Genomic DNA, 19,706 nt, shown 5'->3' with positions numbered 1-19,706 from the left:
CATGCGCGCGTTTTTGTTGTGAAAGAGTTGCGGGCTTAAATCGTGCTCATTCCACATGCGCAATACACACTTGAGGATTTTTCCCTTCTACAATTTTTTTTGTCACAAGGCACTTTTCCATTCACATCTTTGTGAAAATATCAAATTGAATTCTTAAAATCTACATAAATGAAATAACATTACTTGAAACTAATCAGTATTATCCACCAGGCTTATATCGAATGTACCTAAATAGAAAACAAAATCCTGTAAAAAAAAATAAACCAATCTCATAACTCAATGTTAGTTTGGCCGAAACGGGGTCCACTGTTTGAATGAAATTGAAATTTTTATTGTTTCGCGAAAGTTGAAGGGACTTGGGAGGAGGAGAGTGACACACCGAAGCAAATATTAAACGAAATAAAAAAAATCATGGATCATACGTGTGTTTAAATGCTACCAAGTCGCGACACAAGCGCGGGAAAAAAATGAAATATTATGAATAATGACGGATATTAAAGAGTCAACTTTTTACTTAACTTCTTATCATATGTTTGTTGCCTTCTAGTGTCTCATGCTGCGCGATTCTCGGTCATCTCGAGAACGAAGTTCACGCTCCCGATCCATCCCCGGATCACCTCCTCGTCCTCCTCGCATACTTCCACCACCACCGTCCCTTTCGCGGTCCTTGTCACGATCCGATCCTCCGCCGCGACTACCTCCGCCATACTCTCTCCTAGTTTCATCATGAGACGAATACCGTTCTTCGTAATTTCGTGGGTTCCGCGTTTCACGGTAGTCTCGTTCGTGACTACGAGAGCGATCGCGATCACGTTCTCTCTCCCTCGGACGTTCAACGTAGTCTCGTTCACGCTCGCGATCACGATCCCTGTCTCTATCTCTCTCGCGGTCTCGATCTCTGTCCCGTTCACTGGGCCTCTCACGGTCTCGACTGCGCGAACGCCTTCTTCTCCTTTCGCGATCTCTCGACCTCGACCGATCTAAAAATAAATAAAATGTTGTATTAATAACACCCTTTTAAAACGTGTTCTTTAGTTGCCTAATTAGTTGTTTACCTCTTCGTGAACCGTAGCTCTTTGCCTCAATGCCGTGCAGCGTATCCTGCAACGAAGACACTAGGATCTTGCAGCGCTCATCGTGCGCCACTTTTGACTGTTTGATCAGTGAAATGGCAGTCACCAGGGTTTCAATCGCGCTGGCATAATCCCCTGATAGGACAATGCAAAACCGGAAAGCTAAAGTCTTGTATCAGCAAATGATATAGGTAACGAAATACCAGTCGAAGCATCAGCAACAGCTCGAGCGATGGCGGATGAAGAGACTGTTCGGTTGCGCCCCATTACTTCTTCAAATTCAGCTTCGCTGATGCTAGGGGCATCATTGGTGTGAGGTGGCCGAGTATCAGTAATGAATGGTGGTGGTTGACCGATTGGAGGAGGGAAGCCGGGAGGAGGAGCGGCAACGGGTGGAGGGAAGAAAGCAGGATTAACATGCGGTGCTGGCTGTTGAACTATATTGGCCCATTCCGGTCGGCCACTACCAGGGGGAGGAATACGATGAGGATTCATATCCATGCCAGGCGGAGGCCCGCGCATCCCCAGGCCGGGTGGAGGACCTCTCGGTACCACCGTGGGTGACATGACAGGATGTGGAAGCAAGTGATGGGTCGGTGGTGGAACGGGAATGCCTGCAGGAGTTGGCGGACCACGCACTGACGGTGGCGGAGGTAAGGAGAGGCTGGTTAAAGGTGGTGGCCCAGATGATGAGGCTGACGGACCCATCATCATCCTTGGTGGAGGTCCATTCATTGGCGGAGGACCCAACAGTCCGACCGTTAACGATGGGACGCCAGACGGTGCAGAGCCGGTACTGCGTGGAGGACTTGATTGTCTTGACGGTCGGCTCTTTGATTGCGCCTCAAACTGAAGAAAACAGAAATAAAACGATACATCAAATCAAACGTCGTGAATGGAGCAAATTGTAGAGTACGATTGTACCACAGTCAAGTCATCCGAAAAATGTCACACGAGCAACACTTTTCGGGTCGATAAAACTTGAATGGGTTTTAATATTGCACACACTTTCCCACCTTTAAACTGTATTTCGGTTTCGACAGTTAACGGTTCTACTGGTGTGCAGTAACATTTCACACAATAACAGAAGAAAAAGATTTCCAAATAAGTCTTTACCTGATTGAGTGCTTGTTTAGATGTGAAGGTGACGATGGGCGTCTGTCCATGCAGCTCCTTTTTGGGCAGCTTATCCATACATTGTCGAGCGCTGATCTCCGAACCGACGGTGATGACACAGAAGCCTTTAGACTGTCCGTTGGCTCGGTTCTCATGAAAGCGCACCTCCACCAGGTCTTGGACACCAACTGCGCTGATAGCGTTCTCCACGTCAGCATCTGTTGTCCACTGTATTGAGATGGGCGGCCAACACGCACAGCAAAGCGTTTCGATTTTTGATGTTTGGTTTTTTGTTTGTACAAAAACAAGAGAAAGAAAGATATAAAAAAGAAGCATGAAAATAGGTTTTTGCCGATGACGTCGATACCATATTGTATTGGTCAAATGAAGATATTTTGATCGGGCACCTTTACACAGCCGCGCATTTGTAGTGTGTGTGAGTGCAGTTTCTCTTGTCATCATCATCAGAGATGTTCCTGCACATGGGCGCCAGTGGTTGTACGTGGCTGAGATTTGTCATATCAAACGATTCCCACCCCAAACTAACAATTCATTCGACTCAAATGACGTTGGCAAGAGATGGCGATAAAAAAACATGGGCTAGAGATGGCACATCAGTTACGCAAAACTGATTGACAACGAGTTTTTGGGGAATTCTATGTTTGGAGGACCGCATCCTGAGAAACGTAATAATACAACACAGCTCAAAAACCTTCAGTCAAAGGTTTTGATAGGGGCTATTGGTAGTTTGATGGGCTGCTTATGGTAGATCAAAAATGATAATAAAAAAAAATTGCAGATACATAGCGTACAACATGCATGGCGTTCATGTCCCTGAAACGGTATGCCTTCTCACATACACATACATACATGAACATTCATGATGCCTCTCTTTCAATTTTGATTGCCATCATACAGTATTATCACATCATGGCCCCTCCATCATAACAACAGTGTGGCTAGGTTTGATATCACAGACTTAACAGACTTGATTAATTTTGATTTAAAAATAACAGTCGGGAACTATCTGGGAGCGATTCGATACACAGCACAATTAGTTTAAAATAGATATATATATATATATATATATATGAGTATAGATATATATATAACGGCACTCTGAACAACTTGGTTCTATAAATGGAAAGGTTTGAATGATCGTACCCAGGTGAGATTGCCCACATAGAGCTGGACTCGTTTAGATTGTGATGAGTTGTTGCTGTGTAGCTGAAGTGGTGCTCCAATCAACGAAGATGAGCCATGTAGAGAGTTGGACGATGTGTGAGAAGATAGCGTGGTGATCTTCTCTTTTCCATTTGTCTCCTGCTTGATGCTTGTTGTTGAAGTTAGGACGTCGTCGTACAAGTCGACCCCATCACCAATTTGTTCGTCACCTTCCTGTTGGTCAAACAAGAAAAATGTAAAGAATCTACTAGTTGTAACGATTCTGCATCGATAACGGTAAACGGGCATACGAGGGTATCTACACCCACGCCAAACACTGTGATCGAATAACATCAAAACGAAAGACAAATATCTGAGAATTTATCCTCGTGCAAGAAACACAAGCATGCAAACTTCATTATTACGAGATACTGATACATTAAAATTATACTTACGCCATGAAAATCATCCCCCAGATCGTCGGCGTACAAGTCAATGTCCGGCACGTCAGCCATCTTTATTTTTTGTGAGCTGGTTTGCTAGCTCCACTGAGGCACTGACGCACCACACGCAGATATTAGAGACGCGCTTCTTCCGTCAAGTTTCCGAACCCCAAGCGGCAAAATTATGCTTTTTGTTGTTGCGACGGTGGCGATGCGTATCGTTGAGTAAACGAATTAGTGCCTGTATTAACTTTTATCCAGAAGATTCTTCTGTATATTCAATGTAGAAGATTAGTTTAGAAAAGGACGTTTTAATCCGACATGTTTTAAAGTGCTGAAAGCTTTATTGCATTCCATAATTTACATGAGTTTTATGCCAACTTTGAAGCATAAATTTTTAGTTTGGAAACCACCTACGCTGCACGCAATACACGTATACATCATTTACAAGTATAAACCATACAAATAACAGGTAGAGATGAAACAAATAAGGCTGATGCTGCTTTTGAAGGCTAAAAGATGGGCTCGCCAGCCCAAAGACTGAAATCAGGCCGGGGGATTGCTGGTCCGTCGCACCTTTTCTTACTATTTCTGGATAAAAGAACATCATTTTATGAATTTCTCATCTTTGTATCCAAGAAATTCTACATTATTCATACATTGCTCCCGCTGTCCGAAAAACTTGAGGTTGAATCATACGGATCGTGCCGTCGTTATGGTCGCAGATAATTCTGGCTAAACTAGCTTTACGAATTTCCTCTATTTGTCCTATAATAGTTTTCAAAAATGCTTTTTAAAAATACTCGTTATAATTGATCTCTAGTTTACTTTGGTTGAAAGAGTGAAGCTGATGGTTAACATCGTAAAAAAATCGATCAGCTTTTCTTAGCCGTGCGAACTGGTCGCCAATAATACAGAGAAACGTTGGACCAACAAGACTGTCATGAACTGGAGTTTCCAGTATGCCACCCACAAACAGATCAACGTCGTCCACAGATCGATAAATATGCTTTAGTTGTGATATCATCTGAAAATGAAATGAGCATCTAATAGTCACGCCGTGACAATGCGTGAGCAGTATTTCTCAATTTTTACTCACGTCAGGTGAAATCTGGGGTGAGAATGCACGGAAATGGTCGGCTCTTTTCATTCCGCAAATTTCTCGATAACTGTTGTAGCCAGGTAACCCATGGTCCCTCCCTTTAAGTTCATTAAATATTAATGAAAATAAGTTTTATTATGCCTTTTTTTTTTGTACCTCTTTGGATGTTAAGTGCTACTAAATCAAATCCGAATGGTTTTCCGCCACTGTGCATGAAAAATCAATCGAAATCATTTCAATTTTAATTTTAATTTTTATACTAACAAAATACGTACCGAAAAAGTTTATTTGTTACTTCTGGGGTGAATGATGAATCAAAATTTTGTATGGGTTGTTCAAGCAGCCCACGCAAAGCATCATCCATCCATGTTGCGTCTTTGCCAAACGGAGAGGCAGCATCCAGCATACTGCTGAGTGTGAACGAACGATCTTCATTTACCTGTCCGTTTTGGCTAAACAATCTAAATTGTTTTTGGGAGGGTTTTAGAACGACAGTTTCAAATAACGTACGAATCCTTAAACTCACTTGACAAGACCTTGAATAAGTGAATGGCCCATACGATAGGCAGCAGTGGCAAATTCATTGTGGATCGATGGATCGATAGTGGCATCGTATTTGCCACCATCGTTGTAATATGACGGTTGGGATAAGGTCAGGTTGAACATGTCCATATAACGTTTACCTACGTACAACGAAGGGTCAAGTTTAAATATTTTCGTGATTCATTTCATTAAATCATTCAAGCTTTTCACGGACATGTCAATACCTAGAACGATTGGAAGAAATTCGTTGTAAATTATGAACTGATACTCGGCAATGACTATGCGACGGGTTTCCTGGAAAAGGATTTCGTCATTCCATTCAGGATTGAAACGTGATAATTCAGCAGCAACGTGGTTGTGCTCCCGCAGCCACAGCGTGTGCATCATCGTAAGCTGTGGCTGTTCACTAACGCGTACATCCCCTAATCACGAACGTCAAATTCATTGCTATTTTACATACAAATTCAGCAACAAGTACCTGCCATATAGCAAGAACTTGTATTGCAGTCTTCCGGTCGCGTAATATTCGATTTTGGATCCAATGGGACGATTTCTTGCCCGTTAAACCTAGCAGAACGCAGCCTTCCCTGACGAAATTCACGTAGTTTCTCCAACGTTTCTGCATCGCTGCCATAGCTAAAATAGATAATAACTGTGTTTACAGTTGCATGACATTACGATACAAAACAGTCGCTAATTCTTACATTTGGGATCCATCCAGCCAATGAGTCAGCTCATTCAACTGATCCACCGGGAAAGGCGTAACGAAATGTTATGTATGTTTAAGGTAAATGTTAAAAGGTATGAGACATACTTGTTCAGCGTAACCGAAATTGCAATCGGGTCGTAATCCTGGTGTAGTTCGAACAAAATTCATGCAACGTTGATTAAATGGACGGTAAAACGGATCGTCGGCTGGAATGTCGATTGGGAAACACTGTGGATGGCGCAAACCATCCGGAAGCATCGATCCGCCATCCGTAGTACAACATTCTATTCCGGACGAGTCGGCTAAACAGCAATTTAGTTATTTTAATTGTAAGTGAAGTTAACTGGCAGACTTAACTTACACAAGACAAACGTTGGAGTAAAAGTCATATCGTGATCGATGAATTGCCCTGTTTATCATTAAATTCTAGTTATTATAATTTCAATGAATAATTTAACAATATTTAATTTTACTCAACCGAAAACCATCCCCAATAATGACACGTCGACTCGCGGAGCATCCTGATGAGAAATTATTGAGAGGCTAACTAGGCGAGCGCTAGGCAAGTTGCTTCCGTCCGTGGCTACTCTCGGTGCAAAAACACCTGTTTAGAATAAATGCAACTCACTTTAGTATTTCTACAAAATAACAAATGTAATTTTTTAAAAGGCTACCGTCACTATAGGCAGGAGGTAAAATGCGCTGAAAGGTCGATCGAGTCATGCCCCACAAAGTTTGTTCTAAATTATTGCACGAACCATCGGTTGTTCTGTATTTCACGATGCCAGTTCCAAAGTGTTCCATGCACGGAGGTCTAGATCGGCAGGCTGGAAACGTGATTGTCTGACGAGTAGAGTGAATAGCCAGTCCTAAACCAGTCTCTTCAGGCGTGAGATTAAATCTGCATTGCAAACACGGAGGTCTCAGAAGGTATTAAGAAATGATTGCAATGAGTTGCGCACCTTTTTTGAAGTCGTAGAGTGGCTTCGATGACAAGCAGGGCCTCCCGAGCCAACTGTTGAGCACCGATGGATGGTTGGACTATTTTTAGGTGGCTAAACGAAGGTGTGTTGGGTTGGATACGGATTTCGTTCTCCAGAAGCACTTCCTCAAAGTGAATGATGTCGTTCATTCGATCAGATGCTTGACTGATCTCCTTGTCCAACTGCTCGTTTGTTATAACGCGAATATCGAATCCCGTTCGATTTACAATCAGAGCCGCCTCTTTTGGAACATTAGAATTCGTTCGTTAAAAGCAAATAATGTTGCAGGAAATGTTCAGTACCCTGCGAAAATGGCCGAAATAAGCTGCGACCGATGGTTTCTTCAGAATCAAAGTGGATCTGTCGATTGTTCCGATGGCTGTTTGAATTAAGGCTGTCGATTAAGCAAATTAAAAACAGCAAGATGCAAAGCAAAAACGAACTAGGTTTAACCATTTTTGCAGAAAAGATTCAACCGTCTGTGCTGATTGGAAGTAAAATTAAGACTGGAATAGTGTTTGGTATCCTGAATCTAATTTCATAGTGAACACGCATTGCTGGACTATCAGGCCAGTCACGCAGTCAGCAGAATAAAAAAAAGTCTGACCAGTCATTGTTAAACCTTTGTCCAACATACGCTTTATGCCCTTGATGTTGAAATCGCAAATCATTGCGTAGCAACGCAGTGCCATCGCCGGATGAGCCGCTTGACATTGGCAAACGTACAAAAAAAAACCGCAGAACGGGTATTTCCAAATTCATGACAGCACGACCTTCAGGAATACTTACGTTGTTCACTTTCTATATGCGTCATGAATGTATTCAGTGACTTGAATCCTTTCATTTTCAAAGCTTTTCCCACTTTTTTCCTGTCCTTTTTTTCAATTGACGTTCCGAAAAAGGTGGGTCCGTTAAATGCCAACAGTCCAGTCGGAGTACAAAAGACTGTATGGGACTTTTAAAAGAGCCAGATAAAAGAATGACTATGCGCACAGGTTCCTGAGTTATCGAGTTATACGTTATTTGATCAGCATTTGTTTTCATAGCGTTCTCTCTTTCAAGAGCAAAACTGTCCGTTTTTCAAGGAGCGTCCGTCCTACCCAAGTTATAGTACGTGATATTTCAACTCCCACGGTACTAATTCGCTATCACATAGTAACTCTTCCTTCACCCGTGTTCCAACAAATCAGATTTTGTGTTCTATGTAAAAGGGAACGAAACGAACAGTTTTCAAGAAACGTTTCTATTGGCTTCGTTATGCATCGCTTAAATTGCTGAACGAAACGTATGGACAAGACTTCAGTTAAGGCCGGTTGATAGCCAACAGTTCAACATCGAAGATGAGGGTGGCATCTTGATAGAATAAAAAAAGACAACTTTATTTTAAGTACTTAAAAAAATAAACTGTGCGTCACTTACTAGGTGGAATAACTCCATCACTTGTTCCTTGTTCGCCGTAGGCCAATGACGGTGGGATAGTCAACTTGCGACGCTCGGTCACGCACATATCCAACAATCCCTGCGGCACAGTAAAACGAAACGTGAATATTAGAATGCGATAAGCATTAAGAAATTGATATAAAATTTGATCTTACCAAATCCCAACCCTTGATTACTTCCCCAGCTCCTAGTGTGAAACTAAAAGGTTCGCCACCGACGCTGCAAGGCGGAAGACAAACATAAAAGTTAAGAATCAATTAGATTGGCCATTCGTAATTTATGTGATTTGCTAGTTATATCACCTGGAATCGAAAACGGTGCCATCCTCTAGCATTCCGGTGTAGTCTGTTGTGATGACGTCCCCATTCTGCGACTTAACTGGACAATCAGCTGGAAGGTAAATGACTTCGATAATGAGTTGCTGCTCTTGAGCGTAGACTGCAACCACCAAGAATAGCAAAACAAAAGGTAATTTGAATTGGCTTTCCATTTTCAGAAGCAAATCGGAAACACAGGATCGCATGAACACTAACAAACGTCGACTGAAAACCCTGCCCAGCTAGGAAACCACGCTAAACTTGCATTGTTTGTTGATGCCTGGATTACAGCTAGATAAAAAAACATGGTAGATTAAACATGATACGATATGTACAGTTATCTAGCATTTTATACGATGTTATGACTGTTATGTTGTTAACAGGCCATACAATACGACAGTTATCCTATGTCGTATAAGCTTAAAGGATTAGGTAGTACAGTTTAGAACTTGGTAAGGACAATCTTTCCAACTAGCAATAAAATGCTGGACAAAACAGAATGCTGAAGATCCTGTTCATTTATTCCATTTTTGTTTAATGTTCCCGGGGGAACAAAAAAGCAAATAGGAACATATACCGAAAATAGAAATGGACGTTGAATTTATTACTTTCTTTTAAAAAAATACAAGATAAAATTTAGGAAAAATCACTAGTCGAAAGAAAATGAAATAGAGCTAATACACTTATGTACAGGAACGTTACTTAACTACAATATTCTGAGCACCTTGATGGAAGCGGACATTCCTTGAAAAGAGACTACAGAAGTACTGGAGTTGCCGGGCAGACGGGCTCCGAGCCCCACAGCTCGTGTGCGATCGAAGGTAACCTCGACACCGGGAATCAATGGCACAATGGATGGCGGTGAACGGCTTGTCACACTCATCTCGTTACTATTAACGAGTCGAACGGCTGTCTGGCGCCATTGAGACGGCCGAGCTAGTGACAGAATATCGTCAGACGGCACAGCTTTATTGAACTGTTCTTGGCCGGATACTTCCTTTTTCCAAGTTGGATAAATTGCTTTACCTTGAAGAACAAAACAGATTTAAAATATTACACTCAAATCAATGGAAGAAAACGTACCTGCAATGAAATCGAAAGAATCATCGACGGTGAAAAACGAAAATTCGATGTTGTCGTAAGAAGCTGCTGCCACTGAGCTGGCAGGGACGTTAGAAACATCGACATAAAATGCACCACTCGCTGCACCCATATCAGTCAGTACCTTGTAATAAAACATAGTCGTAAAGAATCAAATATTCAGAGGATTAAATTTTTTTCCTACCTTGCCGACAGGCTGGAACAGCGGATTGTTGACGATGATTGCCGTGTTCTCGTCAATGCCCAACCCTCGTGAAACATTGCTGTCCAGCGAGGCGCGAATAAGCCGTACTTCACGACCTTTCTCACTCAGTTGACTGTCGAAAACATATTCACTGTTGATGAGAGATAGGCCCCCAGCTTTCCTCAACGAGAATGGAACGCGGGGCGAAGAGATGAAAAGCGTTCCAGTTAAAAGAGCGGCCACTGAATCGCCACCGAGGATCACAGTTGATTTGCCCTAAAAGATATCAATTAAGAACTTTTTTTTTCTTCTACTTTGCGTTGATGAATCGACTTACCATTACAGCTGCATTGCCGGCCACCATGCCCCCGTTGTTGAGAACTTTCCTGATGGCCGTCAATACCAGCGAATCCACCCCAGACGGACGGAGCGTGTCGATAAGATTCTGTCGCTTGTAACTGGCACTTTCGTAACAGACAACATCGTTGGGTGGTCGAACAGGTGTATCATTAGGACGTACCATTGAAGTGAACCTGTCCCAGAAATTAGCAGCCTTGTCTTCAGAATCTTCCACTATAAAGATGCCCGTCTGTTTTTGGACCAGGTTCGCCTACATCGATCGACTGTTGAATTAGGTCTTTTTAAATTTCAGTAGAATTTGAAAATCAAACTCACCACTAGGATGTTGTTAGCCAGAGACTCGTTAACGGCAATCTCGATGGCATTGGCCCCGTAGAGGCGTACAAAGTTGTTAATCACTCTATCACCTTCAGTCGTGTTTGAATTAGAAGCTGAAACAACTCCTATCCTAGCCACACCTGGCCCACCCTACAGTCAATTAAATAACTCGTTCAAATAAAGGCAAAATGAATTGAAAACGAGCTTGTGTCTCACAGCCAGATCGACCATCATGTTCCAAACAGGTAGGTTGTCATGGCGAAGGTTACCTCCAATAAGGACTAAATTCTGTCCAACTGTCAGCGACAGACACGTTAAGAACATCAGGTTTGCGTAAAACATGATGAGACGTGCAAGTTGCTCAGTGTTTGAACGCGTTGTGTCTGGACAGACTTTCAGAGCACAACTAATTATCTAATGGATGTTAATGTCTACACGTGAACTTGGAGAGGCGTTTACCATGGATTTTTGAGACGGAGTAAGGGATCAGATATTAAACGACCTGCGGGGGTTCACAGAGTTCATTGCATTCTGAAGGTAAGGAGACCCAAAGGCACAGGGTAAGGGACAGGTAACCTATTATGGCCTGAAGCACGTAACCATTATGATCGTCATTTGTTTCATTTTCATCTGTTTTTTCTAGTAGGGGAAGGAGAAGTTTTCCTCCATCGAATTTTTAGTACGTGACGAGTGATCGCTGGAGAAGGACGTCACGCAAGTTTTTGAAAGAGTAGAAATTATTGTAATTTACATAACTTTGCTCGCCATGAAATTTGAGCACGTAAAAAGATATATGCACAGTAAGGATGACAAGACTGGTCTTGCATTTTCATGACCTCTAGATTGAAAAATAACAAGGCCCGATCAAATGCACGAAGCAGATGGGAGCATCTGTTTGATCCGGATCAGCGCTAGTGTGTTGTTTTTTTTTCTCTGGCTGGAAACCTCCCGTCTAACAACACTCTCTGATATAAAGTTTAAAAAAAAACCTTAACTAAGCCGTTAACGAGTTCAGTTTCTCAGTGTCAACCATGTTGAAGGAAAGGGTAGAAGCACCCCAACGCTTTCACCGACAAACTTGTGTACAACTAACCGAAGTCCATCCGAAATCCAATACATCCGCAATGAAGAAACGCTGGACCGAATTCATCAGAGTATCCACTTGCGCTGCTGTGGCTCGTCTTGGTGATAAATCGGCTCCAACATTCGTCAAAGTTATTTGGAAATTCACGTTCATTATTGGGATTGTCCTTACGACCGTCTCTACTTACTTCTCGACTTTATCTTTCGTGGACATGGCCGGCAACAGCGAAATGTTATTGCAATCGAATACAGCTAACTGGTTCGAACATCCCAAATATCACATCTGCACTTCCAGCACATTCAACCTCACGATCCTAGCAGGTAAAATTATCCATTTAAAATCTTACCGAATGTTATTTCATTCCACTAATAATGACATCCTTAATAGAAATGGGATTTGTGGATACCGAAATGGTTTCGTATCTGACCCTTTCGACATCATTCTTTGTCGTTTCACCTGTTCTTCTTCAGGATGAACAAAGACAACGTCAGTTAGAATCCAAATTCAACGACATACTCGATCGAAATAACATCAGCGACTTTAACGAGATCATTCAGCGGGCCCTGCTCAAGTATAATCGGTGTTTGAATGAGTTTACGCTTTAAAGTGAATCTGATTAGATCTTAAATTAGATGCGAAGATATCATTGCTGGTTGTATTTCACCGGGCATTTACGCGAACAGCGTCGATTGTTGTTCCAAGTTTTTCCCGTCAGGCAGTTTTATTTCAACGAGTGGTGCTTGCGTCACTACTCTCCACGCCCCGCCGTTGATCCAAGTATATTTTTAATAACTAAATGCATTCAATTTTCAGAATAATTTTCTTTTCTGTGGCGTTCCAAAAAGCACATTCCTTCCATGACGTTCGGCTTTGTCGTCTTGGTTAGAGATGTTCTGGATTCACGGGGTGCGTTTTAGCAATTCACGCACAAGAAATTTCCAATTGTTATGCTATGATTTTTTGAATCGTAGAACTGGACAACTCGATTGTGAATCCGATAATGGCTAATCAAAGGGGAATCACATTTTCAGCTAGTGACAAGTGGACAGATCCAACAGTGGCTTTGCTCGCGGAGAAACATCTGAGCCGCTTTGGCCTCTGGACTTCACTGGCCGTTTCCAAGACGATTGTACACGCATGTCATTTTGAACCCGTAATAGCAATTATTATGCTTTCTAATTTTCTCAGATCAATGACGAGGAAGTAGCTCGATCAATCTTGGCCAGAAAGGTCTGTGCCATTCGGGACAAACTGGATGGTTACCTCCATTTAGTGCCCGGCTTCAGCAAGTATACGGAATCGAATTGCAAGTATGCGTTCCGTCAAAAGCTCGTCACGCAAACCGTCAGTTGTTACTTAGTGAATTTACCCTACGCAGGTTTATAATTTAGCTTTTCTGTTCTTATTTCATAATGATATCGTTTCATTTATCAGGAGACTTACCACCATGTCGACCGCAGCAATTGTTGGAGTTTGCGCGGATGATGAAACTCTGGTTTTTAGATCCGAGAGAAAATTTTAGAAATCAATCATCGTACAACACGCTTTGCAAACTAGGTCTAATATTATCAAGAAATTCAATCTGATTCGATTTTATTCGCTTTGTTAACAGATCACTTTGACGAATGCGTCAGCGAATGTTGGAAAGAAAAATACCAGTTCTCAGCCAGCTATGCTGATTTGCATTTTGGCTCTCATTCGCTGTTCGGTAACTGGTCCATCTCATCTAATCAAAGGTAAGTCACGTGATAAATAATTTCCCAACATCATCGTCAATGAGTTGTGCATTTCTATAGCAAACATTTGGCGGCGCTTAATTTTTATTATCCGACTTCCACGCAAACTTTACTCGTAAATCATTATCCGACTATCAACCAATGGCTCGGTACGATTCATTTGCTTAAGTTAATAGCTTTAAAGTTTGTTGTTTAATGGACATTTTTTCAAAGGAATTTTGGGTGGGAACCTGGGTCTGTTTCTCGGAGCAAGTATGGTGACTCTGGTCGAAGCGTTTGTCTTCTGTTTCAGCTGGTGTCGGTGGTCTCGATCGAATCGCCAATCAATTTCGGGAGACCGTCAAATTAAAATTGCTAAAAAAGGGAAGAAATCTTTGGAAGAGAGTCAGCGCTTTGGTCGGCGCAAATGGATTAGATTTAGTTTTCTTCTTCCCATCCAAAAAAAAATCTAATTAGATGTCATGCCCCCATTTCCATTATTTATTTTAATTCCCTAGGACTACGTTCTTTAAGCTAGATAGACATCAGTTCTTATTTAATGGTTGTATCTTAAATTCTAGTACGTGTTCCAGTCATGCGTGTCCACAATGTTACATGTAGTTAAAGCTAGACTTTAGGCAACAGGGTCTTTTTTCAGGGACATGGGGAATTCGTTTAGTTTCACAAACGCTAATTCAGTGAGCTGTTGGTCCAGCTGACAGCTGCCAAAAGATTCCATTTAGGTGGAAGAAATGTAATTAAATTTCCATCTGTGGTTATATATGTTTAGCTAAAGCAAACGTGTAGCATATTAGACGTTATTTTAATTGCCTATTTTCACAAGTGTTTGTTAAAAGGACACGATTAATGCAAATAGAACGAAACAAGTGCGTGTTAGCTACGAAAGCCAATCAGTACGTGCAAAAGCAAGCAGAACATGATTACCAAAATCTGGTACGTCATTGCTAAGTTGGATCGATTGGTATAAAAAAAGCGACCTTTGCAGTTTAGAAGCACTAATCGCCGTCTGTTAAGGCTGATCAGAATAATCATTTCTAAAAAAAAATGCATCTGTACTGGCTCCTTTGCACCATTTTCTGCATCTTCGCTCTAGAATGCCACGGTCAACGTAAGCAAACTTAACAATGTCTAACTACCTTTCAATTGCTATTAAAAATACTTTTATCGTGTATCATATTTTGTTTTTCGTTTTCTTCAAAAAAGAATTCAACTCTAAAGAGGAACCCGTGAAGAATTGCGGTGCCAAATTTAGTAGGCAGGTAGATGTCCGTGGCAGCCGAGCGCAGCGCAGGGACGGTGAAATTATTATAGCAGATTTTAAAAGGGATTCATTTTCGTGTGCTGAGAAACCAGGAACACTCATAAAGCACGCAAACGTCCGCATCGACCTGCAAGATCCTTCTGGAGGGTTTGAAAGAAATGGTAAACGATGGCGTAATTTACAGGTGCAGTTGAACGGACCTAGACCCAATGGCTTTCCATCCACGGTGGCCACGGTTCTATTGCAGTGCGATAAAACATTTCCTATTCGCCTCGTACGAAAAGCTTTCGTGGACAGCATGACCAAATGTGCTATGATTTGGCTGAGTCAGTAAAAATGAAAAAAAAAATTATTCAATGTATTGCTATATTATCGATTGGCTAAGCATAAACGAATTCACTGGACAACAAGTAAATGAATTGCAATTTGTTCATTAACCCAGAAATTTTAATCCTACCACTCGCTGCTGCGCGTGGGAAAAAGGATGTGAATTTAGTTCTTGATAATTTGTCTTTTTTATTTGTTTTTTTTTGAAAAATCGGAGAACATTGTTGGCGGGAAATTTCATTTCGCCAGCGGTAATCGCAGTTTAATCTTGTAGCAATGCAAATCAGAATACAACGGAGAGGGAAACCCAAATCCGGTTTAGTTCCCACTAGAACGGAATTTTGATTAACCGCAACCAATCCTGATAAATATTGTAATGTAGCAGAATAATCTGAAACGAGAGGGAGAAAAATGTTTTCCCCCAACTAAACACCTAGTTAAAATAAGCCTAAACAAGTCGCTTAAAAGCCTGGGGGGTGCAATTTCGAAGCACCAGTCGTTTGACAGCAATATCAAGATGAACAACTATCTGGTATTCTTCGTCATTTTCTGTGTTCTCGCCCCAGAATGCCGCAGCCAGCGTAAGGAAATCTATTTAATAATGTTGTAATTATTTTATTGAATTTTTATTCAAAATCATCACCTTTCTCTTTTCTTTTTTTTTTCAAAAAGGATTCAACTTTGAAGAGGATCCCGTGGAGGATTGCGGTGCGAGATTTAGTAGGCTGGTGGATGTCCGTGGCAGCCGCGCGCAGCGCAGGGACGGTGAAATTATTATAGCAGATTTTAAAAGGGATTCATTTTCGTGTGCTGAGAACCGAAGAACACTCATAAAGCACGCAAACGTTCGCATCGACCTGCAAGATCCTTCTGGAGGGTTTGAAAGAAATGGTAAACGTTGGCGTAATTTACAGGTGCAGTTGAACGGACCTAGACCCAATGGCTTTCCAACTTCTGTCGCCAATGTTTTGGTGCAGTGCGATAGGTCATTTCCCAGTCGCTTCATGCGCAGAGCTTTTGTGAACAGCATGAAGAATTGTACTAGGGTTTGGTTAAGTCAGTAATAGAAGTAAAACATCTGACGACTTCGTTCACTTTACCACCATGGAGGCTTTGTTAACAAATGTTTTATGTATAACGGCAGACCGATGAAAGCCAATCATACAGTACATTGATGTTGGTTTTGCTTATCGGTTTACATTGGCTGGCTCACCGCCTATATCAAAATAGAAAGAGCAACCTGCAAGCGCAAATGAAAGTGTTTGTGTACATTTATTTTATGCGATTAAGGTGTTGTGGCGAGGCCACAAATGAATGTAGGATCGGCCGACAGGTGGATCACACTTGGCTTGTCTGCCTCTCAAGCCAGATAGAGCAGTCGAATTTGATCCTGCGTGACGATAACAGTAAGGGGGATCGTTTGCTTTTGTCAGTTAACTACCCTGTGATTCCTCAAAGTTATGTGTCCATTTCTCTTGAATTGTGTCGTGTTTCGGCCGAAGATCAAGTTAACCAATCAATTGTAAGTACATTCCATCTTGTTGGGCATCACATCGAGCTCCAATATCTGATGGGTATCTTTAATCCTCAATGTAAAAATGGTGAGTCTTAAGAAACCTGTTTGAATTGAAAATTGATTATCGTCATTTCACATTTCAAAATGGAGATAATTGCCTAGCTGTATACGTTAAGCCAATGTATTTGTAGGTTACCTTGAATTCATTTTCGTTAAAGATGAGATTCAGTTATCACCAAGGGGTTCAGGGGCTTATGGGAGTAAGATAAAGAATTTCCTCGCAAAATTTCAGTTAATTGGGTCAATGTACGTAGGAGACGCCTTTAGATTAAAGATAATTTAGCAGACGAAGCTTTTTTCTTTGATTGCAAAACAAATCTTGTTGTTTGAGAGAATTGAATGCAAAGCAAGAATGAAACAGTAGTTCTATTACTTGAAGAATTGCGTATCGCAGTGATCCAGTAAATTCATGTCAGTATGCTTTGTCTCCAGAAAAGTTGTCATAAAATGTTAGCTCTCATTCGATTGGTTGAAAAACTCTAAAGGCATTTGACGAGGCCATCGTGCGTTCATCCTTTTCCAAATTTGCTCCACCCACCCCGGTCGATACCGAATCGTTCACCAAAACTGTGGACATCAACGCCAATAACAAAAACGATAACTATACTTTCTCTTCAGCTAACTTTTATCTGATTTGAAACCAACCCATAACAGATAGAATTTGGGGCCAAAATCCGAGGATTGACTTTTGAAAAATGGTAGAAGCTGATGGTCTTGCAAAATCGAATCGATGATGTTGCTGCTTCTGGTCACGAAACAGAAACGTGAGGTCTCCAAAAGAGGGTCAGATAATTCGAAATAGCTGAAAAGACACCCAGTTACACGATTTCGTAATTGCAAGACTAACTGCAACTGCGATTCCCAACGCGAATTTCAACTCCCGCAGATCTCTAGCCGTTCTTGACGTACACACGAAGCTAAAGATGCAACCAAGACACACAAGAAAACCGTCATAGCTGTCCGACAATGTATCATTTTCGTCGATTGGTTACAATGATGTAAGTATCCAACACTGTTTGAATGAACAACCGATGGTTAAGTTGAGTTTGCCTCACTGTTTTGCAATGAAGTGTTTATTATTTAAATAATTCCCGAACTTAGAGATTTTCAAACAGTACAAAAAACGTGATTTAATGCGCTGATACGAACGTACCTTTCCTCAAGCAAAATCCTGCGTGCAATTAGGATAAGACGCACTCGAAATGCTGTTACATAATGAATCTTTTTGACGAAATGAAACTTTATTGGTAGAAAACGTAGTGTCCGTGTAGAGAAAGCGTTGAAAGGAATGGCGATTCAGCACTGTTGGTTTTCCCCGTCTCTTCGTTTGCACATGCAGCAAGAGAGTTTCTTAGAAAAACACAGGAAGTTCTGAGAAATTGGGTTCAACTTGTAACCCTATCTCGTTAAAACAACGAGAAATTTGATCGTACGCTCAAAGTGTTTACTTTTTCCTCATTGCAAAACAAACAGTGGCTATCGTTCGGGATTTGCGAGATGGCGCAGGCGAGCAGAACTGCGTTCACGTCAGCAAAGCAACCCACCGACATCGTACCGGCTACGTCAACAACGCCCACTTATTCACCTCCCATCGAGTTCAATGCCCTCGTATGTTCAACACGATCGGTCACCGACGAATACGACCAAACTGCAGTGCCAACGTGAAACACCGAAAACTAAAAACAAAAAACGATAACAGCCCAATGTTTGTTGACGTATCGCTTTCTCTCAATTATTTTGGCCGACAAGACTTTCACCATCGCCCACAAACTGCGATGCTGCTACTGGATGTTTTAAAACAAAAGTCAAATAGGTGAAGAGTTCTTGTGAAAACCAAGCGCGGAGGAAGATAACAAGATACCAGTGGTATACGATTGACCCACTTTTCGCTTTAACCTCGCGGCTAAAAGGTCGTCATTATTGCTTTACCAAGTAATACCCTGAGAACGCTGAAGACTGATAGGACATGGTACTTTAAACGGTACTGCAATAGCCAAGGAAAATGAGTTGACCCCTCCCGAAGATCGGTGGTATGGAATACGTAACGTCTAACGTTTTTGACACTTGGTGTTAAAATCTATTTTAGAAATGATTCATGTTATTGTTTTGTTTGTTTTTTTGTATTATTACGAGAGTCGTTTTTCAGTACGTATGCTGATTTGATCTCAAATTTTTTTTTTTGCATTATGTATTCAAGATTACCGCGTACTCCATCCTCCCGGGGGTAATACTCTGACCTTTTTGTTTTAATTTGAGTACGATACCGCGGTCAGCTATGCGGTCACACTTTATACTCAGCTATAAGCATAGCGATTTACGAGTATTCGGCATTTTTAGTCTGTCGAGCTATCACATATTTTCTTTAAATCTCGTTCAAGCTTCTTCGATTTCTGAGAGAATGCGCGCGCGTATCGCGTAGCACTACGTAATGTCGTAGTGCCAATTGCATAAGAAAACGATTCATACAAACGCAGGGCGAAAGGGCCCCAAACAGCAAGTTTAAGGACGTTTGTGTTATGACTACGCCGTGGGTGGCATAAATTTGATTCATGATATGTGTGCCCATTTCAAAAATAGAATTACATCCCAACTTGAGGTGATTGAACTTTCAGCATTCCGCGTCGTATCGCATGAACTCTTTGAGTTGTCATATCACTGTGTCAATCGTGCAACACTAATTCGAGAGGCGTGTTGTTGGCATTTTCAATTATGCCCATTCGACCTATGCAGATAAGTCTCCCCCATCTATTTTCGTTCTAAAAGATAATGTTTCCGTGGGCTTAGAGTTCGATTCGCATCGCCTCCTTTTCTTGTCGCCGGCAACAAGTTGGAAAGGTTCAAAACAAAGTCGTTGTGCTTTAATATCCTG

The 19,706-nt window shown here is 41.6% G+C and overlaps 6 protein-coding genes and 1 long non-coding RNA gene across 8 annotated transcripts; 2 read left to right on the top strand and 5 right to left on the bottom strand.

The window, feature by feature from the left end:
- Nucleotides 1–318: 318 nt before the first annotated feature.
- Nucleotides 319–3,944, bottom strand: LOC130696877 (cleavage and polyadenylation specificity factor subunit 6-like). Its single transcript, XM_057520008.2, has 6 exons — nucleotides 3,809–3,944; nucleotides 3,354–3,587; nucleotides 2,190–2,417; nucleotides 1,277–1,922; nucleotides 1,056–1,208; nucleotides 319–980 (listed from the first exon to the last, which is right to left on the bottom strand). The coding sequence occupies exons 1-6, from the start codon at nucleotides 3,866–3,868 to the stop codon at nucleotides 544–546; spliced, it is 1,758 nt and encodes a 585-aa protein (XP_057375991.1). The 5' UTR covers nucleotides 3,869–3,944; the 3' UTR covers nucleotides 319–543.
- Nucleotides 3,945–4,105: 161 nt separating this feature from the next.
- LOC130696493 (peroxidase-like) lies at nucleotides 4,106–7,657 on the bottom strand. The gene is made up of 16 exons (XM_057519565.2): nucleotides 7,436–7,657; nucleotides 7,113–7,374; nucleotides 6,825–7,051; nucleotides 6,629–6,754; nucleotides 6,512–6,559; nucleotides 6,256–6,452; nucleotides 6,146–6,183; nucleotides 5,920–6,077; nucleotides 5,666–5,863; nucleotides 5,425–5,581; nucleotides 5,174–5,359; nucleotides 5,055–5,104; nucleotides 4,896–4,996; nucleotides 4,625–4,823; nucleotides 4,456–4,564; nucleotides 4,106–4,387 (listed from the first exon to the last, which is right to left on the bottom strand). The coding sequence occupies exons 1-16, from the start codon at nucleotides 7,587–7,589 to the stop codon at nucleotides 4,309–4,311; spliced, it is 2,289 nt and encodes a 762-aa protein (XP_057375548.1). The 5' UTR covers nucleotides 7,590–7,657; the 3' UTR covers nucleotides 4,106–4,308.
- A 703-nt stretch (nucleotides 7,658–8,360) lies between these two features.
- Nucleotides 8,361–9,126, bottom strand: LOC130696537 (uncharacterized). Its single transcript, XM_057519617.2, has 4 exons — nucleotides 8,876–9,126; nucleotides 8,729–8,792; nucleotides 8,553–8,652; nucleotides 8,361–8,486 (listed from the first exon to the last, which is right to left on the bottom strand). The coding sequence occupies exons 1-4, from the start codon at nucleotides 9,094–9,096 to the stop codon at nucleotides 8,437–8,439; spliced, it is 435 nt and encodes a 144-aa protein (XP_057375600.1). The 5' UTR covers nucleotides 9,097–9,126; the 3' UTR covers nucleotides 8,361–8,436.
- Nucleotides 9,127–9,510: 384 nt separating this feature from the next.
- LOC130696536 (cyanophycinase-like) lies at nucleotides 9,511–11,249 on the bottom strand. The gene is made up of 6 exons (XM_057519616.2): nucleotides 11,070–11,249; nucleotides 10,851–11,003; nucleotides 10,513–10,785; nucleotides 10,176–10,451; nucleotides 9,974–10,115; nucleotides 9,511–9,916 (listed from the first exon to the last, which is right to left on the bottom strand). Exons 1-6 carry the CDS (start codon nucleotides 11,193–11,195, stop codon nucleotides 9,597–9,599), a joined length of 1,290 nt encoding a protein of 429 aa, XP_057375599.1. The 5' UTR covers nucleotides 11,196–11,249; the 3' UTR covers nucleotides 9,511–9,596.
- Nucleotides 11,250–11,598: 349 nt separating this feature from the next.
- Nucleotides 11,599–14,683, top strand: LOC130695960 (uncharacterized). Its single transcript, XM_057519021.2, has 10 exons — nucleotides 11,599–12,257; nucleotides 12,325–12,508; nucleotides 12,570–12,714; nucleotides 12,783–12,843; nucleotides 12,909–13,066; nucleotides 13,126–13,315; nucleotides 13,372–13,494; nucleotides 13,550–13,673; nucleotides 13,734–13,822; nucleotides 13,887–14,683. Exons 1-10 carry the CDS (start codon nucleotides 11,885–11,887, stop codon nucleotides 14,123–14,125), a joined length of 1,686 nt encoding a protein of 561 aa, XP_057375004.1. The 5' UTR covers nucleotides 11,599–11,884; the 3' UTR covers nucleotides 14,126–14,683.
- On the top strand, nucleotides 14,682–15,331 carry LOC130695961 (uncharacterized). The gene is made up of 2 exons (XM_057519022.1): nucleotides 14,682–14,781; nucleotides 14,877–15,331. The coding sequence occupies exons 1-2, from the start codon at nucleotides 14,718–14,720 to the stop codon at nucleotides 15,266–15,268; spliced, it is 456 nt and encodes a 151-aa protein (XP_057375005.1). The 5' UTR covers nucleotides 14,682–14,717; the 3' UTR covers nucleotides 15,269–15,331.
- LOC130695962 (uncharacterized) lies at nucleotides 15,279–18,164 on the bottom strand. 2 transcript variants are annotated; one of them, XR_009421042.1, is made up of 7 exons: nucleotides 17,991–18,164; nucleotides 17,483–17,849; nucleotides 16,974–17,404; nucleotides 16,532–16,878; nucleotides 16,192–16,477; nucleotides 15,905–16,131; nucleotides 15,279–15,852 (listed from the first exon to the last, which is right to left on the bottom strand). It is a non-coding gene; the product is annotated as an uncharacterized LOC130695962 (long non-coding RNA). The 2 variants fall into 2 exon arrangements; XR_009002522.2 differs by having other exon boundaries at nucleotides 16,192–16,878.
- Between the last annotated feature and the right edge of the window lie 1,542 nt (nucleotides 18,165–19,706).

Source organism: Daphnia carinata, chromosome 5 (assembly GCF_022539665.2).
Source record: "Daphnia carinata strain CSIRO-1 chromosome 5, CSIRO_AGI_Dcar_HiC_V3, whole genome shotgun sequence".
NCBI lineage: Eukaryota > Metazoa > Arthropoda > Branchiopoda > Diplostraca > Daphniidae > Daphnia > Daphnia carinata.
The sequence above is the reverse complement of the archived record's forward strand: the minus strand, read 5'-3'. Positions and strand labels throughout refer to the sequence as shown.